The 8,074-nt window shown below is 48.8% G+C and overlaps 1 protein-coding gene across 1 annotated transcript; it reads left to right on the top strand.

Moving 5' to 3' along the window:
• The first annotated feature begins 896 nt into the window (after positions 1 to 896).
• WNT8A (Wnt family member 8A) lies at positions 897 to 6,689 on the top strand. The gene is made up of 6 exons (XM_006737221.2): positions 897 to 1,480; positions 1,581 to 1,614; positions 1,846 to 1,984; positions 3,147 to 3,272; positions 4,001 to 4,143; positions 5,243 to 6,689. Exons 1-6 carry the CDS (start codon positions 1,413 to 1,415, stop codon positions 5,786 to 5,788), a joined length of 1,056 nt encoding a protein of 351 aa, XP_006737284.1. The 5' UTR covers positions 897 to 1,412; the 3' UTR covers positions 5,789 to 6,689.
• The last annotated feature ends 1,385 nt before the right edge of the window (positions 6,690 to 8,074 follow it).

The raw sequence follows: 8,074 nt of genomic DNA, 5'->3' as shown, positions 1-8,074 counted from the left end.
TAAACACTTTCATTTCTGTACTTAGGTAACAGGTAACAGTTTACAGACTGACACAAATCCTAGTCAAAACTTTGAGTGCACTGCTCTAAAAAGTAAAAAAGCCTGAGGACTCCTTGGCCCCTGGAACTCCTTCAGTGGGGGGATGTCTCAGCTCCCTTTCTCACCCAAGTCAGGCCCTAGGGGGCTGGGGTATGATCTGGATATCCACGGCCACAAGGTAATGAGTCACGATGGTGATCTACTGTTTGTACTTTCCTCTGAGTCTCTCTGGGCTGCCTCCCCCCAACCCCGGCCCCTGCCCAAGGAAAGAGCTCCACCAACCAAGGAAGATCTCCACCCCTTCGCTACAGTCCCAAAACCTACCTAAATGGTGTCTCGGTCCCTAATAGGGGTCACAATTTCTTTTATTCATTTGTTCGTTTATGCAGGCATCTTCTCAAGCACTTAAGTGAACCTAAAAAGGAGATTCCTGGGGTTCCTGTCTGGCTCAGTTGGTAGAACACGAGACTTGATCTCAGGGTCATGAGTTCAAGCCCCAAGTTGGGTGTAGAGATTACTTAAAAATAATAATTATAACAAAAAAATAAAGGAAAAGAAAGATTCCTGCCCAAGGAGCTGATGTCCTGGCAATAAAGCAGTGTCAGAAAGGCATTAATTTTTTCAAATACAGCCCTGGGTGGCCCAAAGGTTGATTCTCACATATGAAATGATAGACCTACGAGGCATGAAGGAAACTTACCAGAACTAACTTTAGTAGAATGTGGTAGAAGGGTCTATTACAGAGATGGCCTCTGAAGTGTTTCTGTCCCATGGTCCCATGATTCCATGACTTTACAGTCACCAAGGAAGGAGGTAGGAAAGGTGTATTCACTTACTTTGGTAAAATGAGTAGGAGGGGTGCCCCAAATAGGCTTCCTCTATAATTACTAACGCCTTGGGGAAGAAGGCAGGACAAAGAGTGAGGTCTCAGTGACAGATGAGGACACTGTAGCTCTGAGGAATTGGTGACCTACCTTCAGGGTTGGGAACCTCATCTGCTCCAGGCTACAAGATTCTGAGAAATGAGCCACCCAGCAGGAAGAGACAAGTCTGATTTATAGAGGAAAGAAACCTCAAGGGTAGGGAAAGGCTTCAGCCCCTCTGTCAGCCTGGGAGGGAAGAAGGGCTGGTGGGGCGGGGTGGGGCGGGGCTTTCCTTGGAGGCTTTGGGCTGAGTCCTTCCTTCCTGGTCCCCCATTGGGTCAGGGGCTCCTGCAGCCCTGCCAGTGAGGGACAAATGAGAAGAGCTGTTGATTTTTCCCCCTTGGTTATTCAGAATTTCCCCCACATAAATACTGAGAAAGACCCTGCCCTCTCCTCACTTCTCTGGAGTTGGCCCTGGGCTGGACTGGTCCCCTGGGGGTGAGCAAGGCCATGGGGGACCTGTTTATGCTCAGGGTAGCTGTGGGCATATGCTTTGCCACCTTCACTGCCTCCGCCTGGTAAGTCCTTCCCCTGCTGCACCTTCCCCACTCCCCACCGAGGCGACCCCCATTATCTCAGCCCCATTCACCACTGCCTCACTTTTTCTCTTTTTGATAGGTCAGTGAACAATTTCCTGGTAACAGGTCCCAAGGTAGGATGGTCTCTGGCTCCTGTTTTTACCCATCCGGGTTCCTAAGGGAACTCTTTTGGCAAAAGAAAGGAGGGGAGGGGAGACAGTGCCAGAGGTCCCCCACCCAGAGGAACCCACAATTGTTTCTCCCTGGAGAGCTAACCCATTTGAGTCCTGCCTGCTAACCCCCCCAACCCCAGACGACCTGAGCGGAGCCAGGGCTGACCTTCATAGCCCTTTTCCCTTTGCCAGGCCTATCTGACCTACACGACCAGTGTGGCCCTGGGAGCCCAGAGTGGCATTGAGGAGTGTAAGTTCCAATTTGCTTGGGAACGCTGGAACTGCCCAGAAAATGCTCTCCAGCTCTCCACTCACAACAGGCTGAGAAGTGGTAAGTTTGTGCACCTACACAAAGGGGTACATGTGCATGGAGGTGGGCTTTCAGTATGTGTATGTGTTGCATGTATGACATCTCTATGCACAGTGAAATGGAAAGGGTTATCAGTGATCTGCTGATCTGCCACTTCCTTGCTGTGAAACCCTGAGTGAGTTACATCCTCTCTCAAACCCCAGTTTTGTCATTGGGTCAATAAGGCTAGCTCTACTTAGCTCACCAGGAGAACTGTAAGGGTTGAAGGAGGTGAATACAAAGGTATTTCCATACAAATGTAATAATTTCTCTGTTTTTTAAAATGCATGCCTATATTTGTGTGTTTGTATACACTTACCTTGCACTGAGTTGCATGAAATAAAAACAGGGAAAGGGCTCTGTGTTTGCAGCCCCTGAGGAGTTTCCCATCTGCCCAGCTGTCGTAAAATCCCAACAACAGAGAGGCTGAAAGATCACACTGAGCTGTGTCGTGTGTGTCGTGTGTTCGCGTGCATGCGCGCACACCTGTGCAGCTCTTTATAACTGTATGTAGTAATTTACATAAAGGTCATTTATATACAAACAATAGAGAGTTGCCTGAGAAGAGGTGGGGGAAGGGAGTAAAGAAGATGTGGACGAAGAGAAGTATCTTCCCGTGGGGTATATAGGCAGAATGGGAAGTGTGTGGAAATGAAACGGGACAATGTTTTTTAAAGAGTTTAGTAAGATACGAGCTCAGTAAATGGTAGCCACGATCATTGTTAAGTATTACATAGTTCCTGCTTCATGTCAGAAGGAAGAAAAGGCCCTTCTCTCTTTCCTAAGCCAGCTACGTGGCCCTGAGTCTTCATAGCCCAAGGACCAGAAGCAGTGGCTAATGAACAGAAGGCCAGGCTGGATTTCAGGAGAGCAGGGTCTTGGTCCCAATACAAATGGTGAGGAGAGTGGCCTTGGTCCCATCACTCTCTGTCTGGGTTTTACTATCCCCACCCCCATGGGGATACTCATGTCTGCCTGAAAGACATAAGGGTGCTGGAAAGACATGCCCTGTTGTCTCAAGGAGAAGAGCCTCCTCTTAAACCCAAAAGGGGCAGGGGCCAGGAGAGAGAGACCATTGCTTTTCCAAAGCCTCTGCTTTGGGTCATCAGGATCCAAGTTTCCAGTCCCCTCTTTCTCTCCAAAGCCACCAGGGAGACTTCCTTCATTCATGCCATCAGCTCTGCGGGAGTCATGTACACCATCACCAAGAACTGTAGCATGGGCGACTTTGAAAACTGTGGCTGTGATGAGTCAAAAAATGGAAAAACAGGTAAGTTGTGCTCTCTGATGTGGGTGGGAAGAAGTGAGGGATGCAGAGCTACATGCAGGCTAAGGTCTTCCAGGGAAAGGCTAAGGGACACAGGTCCCTCAAACCCCTAGATGCTACCAGCAACTTCTTGGTGCTGAGGGAGCTCCTGGACCTATACCCTATACCCTTCCAAGAGTTGAGCCTGGGTCCATGATTTTAGGATCACCAAGTAGCACCAAGCTCTAAAAGCAACAAGACATCTAGGAATGAGAAGGCCAAAGAGAGCTTAAAGCTAACCCTCATATTTCAGGCCAGGAACAGCTTGGCCACAATCCAGAGCTACTCAATTATTTGTAGACCATCTAAGAGACTCAGATTTGTCATTAAAGAGGGAGGAGATGGCTCTTAACAAGACTACTGTAGGGTAATGGTGCAGAATTCCAGAATGTTTGAGCTGCAATGAACCTCTAAGATCATTTAGGCCAGGCTCAGTATGGTTACCTTTACTGAGGGTATAGAGACTAATTGCCTAGAGATGGGATGTACCTGAACAGTGGGCAGTTGGTTTTGTGAAAAGGACCTCACCCACCCACCGTGAGCACCTCTACTTCCTGGTCTCACCTGCAGCTTTATGTGCTTCTAGAGCTCTTGGGGGATGGTTTGGCTATGTTAGCCAAAGTGACCTTGACTCTTCTCCTGAAACTTAGCAGGGAAATTGTGTGCAGAACTTACTCTTTCCTTATGTGCAGGAGGTCATGGCTGGATCTGGGGAGGCTGCAGCGACAATGTGGAATTTGGGGAAAGGATCTCCAAACTCTTTGTGGACAGCCTGGAAAAGGGAAAGGATGCTAGAGCCCTGATGAATCTTCACAACAACAGGGCAGGCAGGCTGGTAGGTATAGGAGTCCACGGGCAAACCATCAGGATCAGTACTGGCAAGGGTCTCACATCTGTACAGCCCTTACAACTTAACAAGAGCTGTCTCATACCCATGCGTCATCCTACACCACCTATCAAGACTGGGATGGCTACCCCCATTCTCTGGATGACAAAGCCAGTTCAGGCTGAGCCAAGTGGCTTGGCCAAGGCAATACAACCTTCAGAACCAGGCATATCAGAACCAGGCAATAAACTCAGATCTTCTACTTTAGTCTTATTACTAATCATTATGGTCTAGCCCCTTCCACAGGCAGGTTTCTGAGAACACAGAACAATACAGTACCAAAGCCTTGCTCTCATGACTTAAAATTTTAACCACTTCAACTGTGTGTTCTAGGAAATTAATGGGGGGTTATCAGCTAACCTGTATCCTAAGACTTCGAGGGACTGGGACTGATCTAGGCTTCTCTGGAGGGTCTATTTTACCCCCAAGACTTCTGGAGAGTTCTGAACGCAAATCTGGAAGCAAGTTGGATTTAAAGCTAAGAGCATAAAAATTTCCCTTTGAACCTATACCCAGACAACCTGGTTGCCCAGAGCAAGGCGAAGAGGTTTTCAAGGCAATTACACACATGAGTAATTGCTTCGGTGGTGGGGTTCAGACTGCATGAGCTCCCTTCCCTCTGGGAGAGAACAAATCCAAACCCTCCCCAATACTCTAGCCCCTACCTTGAAAACAATAATAGTGCCAAAGATCATATCTTCTTCTTTAATTGACACAGTACCCTCTTGATCATTCTTATTCCAATGAGAGAGGGAAACAAGCTCAACAAGTGATGGAGTTGGGCCTACAGCCTAGGTTTCCTGATTCCTCAACATTTGCCTGATTTCCCCAAAGAATACCCAAGGGCGCTTTAAAACTACCCTTACCAAGGCGTTTCCACCCCTGAACACTCCAGCTGAGAAGATCTGAGGTGGGGCGTTTTTCACAGGCCTCCCCCGTAATTCTGATGCTCCTCCAAAGTTAAGCAGCACAACTTTTAAATAGCCCATTTGGTTGCTAGCCTTCGGTCTTCCCTACCCAGAATCCTTCTCTCTTTCTCTCCCTGAAGGCAGTGAGAGCCATCATGAGAAGGACCTGCAAATGCCATGGCATCTCCGGGAGTTGCAGCATCCAGACATGCTGGCTGCAGCTGGCTGACTTCAGGGAGATGGGGGACTACCTGAAGGCCAAGTATGACCGGGCCCTGAAAATTGAGATGGATAAGCGGCAGCTGAGGGCGGGCAACAGCGCTGAGGGCCGCTGGGCACCCACGGAGGCCTTCCTTCCCAGCGCAGAGGCTGAGCTGATCTTTTTAGAGGAATCGCCAGACTACTGTACCCGCAACTCCAGCCTGGGCGTCTCTGGCACAGAAGGTCGGGAGTGTCTGCAGAACAACCACACCGCGTCTCGGTGGGAGCAACGCAGCTGCGGGCGCTTGTGCACCGAGTGTGGCCTGCAGGTGGAGGAGAGAAGAGCCGAGGCTCTCAGCAGCTGCAACTGCAAATTCCAGTGGTGCTGCACGGTCCGGTGTGAGCAGTGCAGGCACGTGGTGAACAAGTACTACTGCTCACGCCCCCCAGGCAGCGCGTGGTCCGGGGGCGGAGCCAGGGCCTGACAGCACCCCGCGCAGATTCACTTGCTCGGCTGCATGACAAAGGAGGGGGGCACGGTTTCTCTCTCAGAGACAGTGAATTCGAAAACAACTGGAAAATCACAGGGTTGGGCTGCAGCCCTCTTCATATCTGCAGTTCGAGGGGGAAACGGAGGCCCAAGCTTATACAGTGTACTCTCGACAGAGTCGAGATTGGAGCCCGGCCTTCCAACGTGGGCAGACCCCATCTCCCCTCTCCTGCACGTTATATCCTGGTTTTTGCGCCTGGCCTTTTGCAGCTTGCTAGAGGGGAGTTTGGTTTGGGGGTCTTATCCAGAGGGGCCCTCAAAGTACTTGTCACTGTAAGTTTCAGAGGGAATGGAAGCAAAAAACTAAGAGTTCAGTACGGACTTCTGAAGGAGCAACCTTCCCTGATGCTGGCTAGCTCCAGCAAGACCAACTATATGTCCATGCACATAAGTGGGGCAGAGACCACAGACCTACCTAGTGGGAGGTTTTTTAGGGTGTTGGGCTTTTCGTCTGAGTATGCACTTTTAAAAAGTTCTCGGGGTGCCTCACTGGCTCAGTTGGTAGAGCATGTGACTCTTGATCTTGGGGTTGTGAGTTCAAGCCCCACACTGGGTGCAGAGCTTACTTAAAAAAAAAAGTTCTCCCCACAAAACCCTGGGGAAACTAGGACCCAACATAAGCTGAGGACTTTCCCAGCTCAGAAACCACCTCTGTAACCATGGAAAAAGAATGGTCATAGTAAGTAGGCAGGTGACCCCAACTTATCAAGAAAGGCTCCCCTCCACCACCCCGCCCAAGAGGGATTTTTTTTTCCCCCAAAGAGCTGTAAAATGACTCTGTCTTGTTATTTTCCCAGATTGGGAACTCAACTTTGTTTTGCAATAAATGCTAGAATATATATCCACCTGAGACCTTTTACTTCTCTCTTTAAAGGGAAACCTTAATTTAAAAAAGGGAATGGGAAACCCTGCTTGTATATTCCAATTATGCACAAGGCTAAGGGAAAAACTGTAAATATCCAACCCCCTTGATATAAGTGTTTGAGAGATAATATAATTGAGAATCAGGAACTGGCCAATAGGAAAACAATCCAGACTCCCAGATTTAGAAAGTGTTATTTTAATGCAACCAAAGAAACTTGAGGGACAAGGAAGCCCTTTGAACTTGAACCATATTCAAAGTGTGTTTGCTCTCTTAACTTGGGCTTCCTGGGGTGTCTGTATGCCTCAGGGAGAACCTGGGCAAGAGACTAGGAAAGTTGTGGATTCTACCTTCCTCATTTGCACTTCTACATCTTCCACTGGCAATCTTGGGGTGGGGAGCCCCTGGGAGCTCAACAACTGGTCTCCTAAATCTGAGCATCCCAGCTTTGGGAGTCTCCCATCTGTGCAAAGGCCAAGCACCCTGCAGGGAGGAGGTATTTCAGATATGTTGAATAAACATGTAAAATGATCACCAACAGTGGGGAAACACTTTCAGCCTAATGTTTTAAATTATAAAACAATTTAAATGTTCAACAGTAGGGCAAACTAGTTAAATCATGGCCCCACAATGGAATATCAACCATTAAAATAATATTCTGGAGAAACACTTAGCAACGTGAAAAACATACGTGATATATTAAGTGAATAAAGTTAATTACAAAAACAGCATGTTCAGGAAAACCTAATTTTTTTCAAAGATTTTATTTATTTATTTGACACAGAAGACAGCTATAAAGGGAACACAAGCAGGGGGAGTGGGAGAGGGAGAAGCAGGCTCCCTGCTGAGCAGGGACCCCCCCCCCGCCCGATGCGGGGCTCGATGCGGGGCTCAATGCGGGGCTCAATGCGGGGCTCGATCCCAGGACCCTGGGATCATGACCTGAGCCGAAGGCAGATGCTTAACGACTGAGCCACCCAGGCACCCCACCAATTTTGTTTTTTGAAACAGGAAAATACTGGGGCACCTACTGGCTCAGTTAAGTCATGCCACTCTTTTTTTTTAAAGATTTTATTTATTTATTTGAGAGAGAGAGAATGAGAGAGAAAGGGAGCACATGAGACAGGGGAGAGTCAGAGGGAGAAGCAGACTCCCCGCCGAGCAGGGAGCCCGATGCGGGACTCGATCCAGGGACTCCAGGATCATGACCTGAGCCGAAGGCAGTCGCTTAACCAACTGAGCCACCCAGGCGCCCCAAGTCATGCCACTCTTGATCTCAGGGTCGTGAGTTCAAGTCCCACACTGGGCATATAGCTTACTTAAGAAAATATGAGGGGTGGGCGCCTGGGTGGCTCAGTT

The sequence above is a fragment of the Leptonychotes weddellii genome, chromosome 7 (genome assembly GCF_054177405.1).
Source record: "Leptonychotes weddellii isolate Sample4059 chromosome 7, ASM5417740v2, whole genome shotgun sequence".
NCBI lineage: Eukaryota > Metazoa > Chordata > Mammalia > Carnivora > Phocidae > Leptonychotes > Leptonychotes weddellii.
This window is presented reverse-complemented; position numbering and strand designations above follow the sequence as displayed.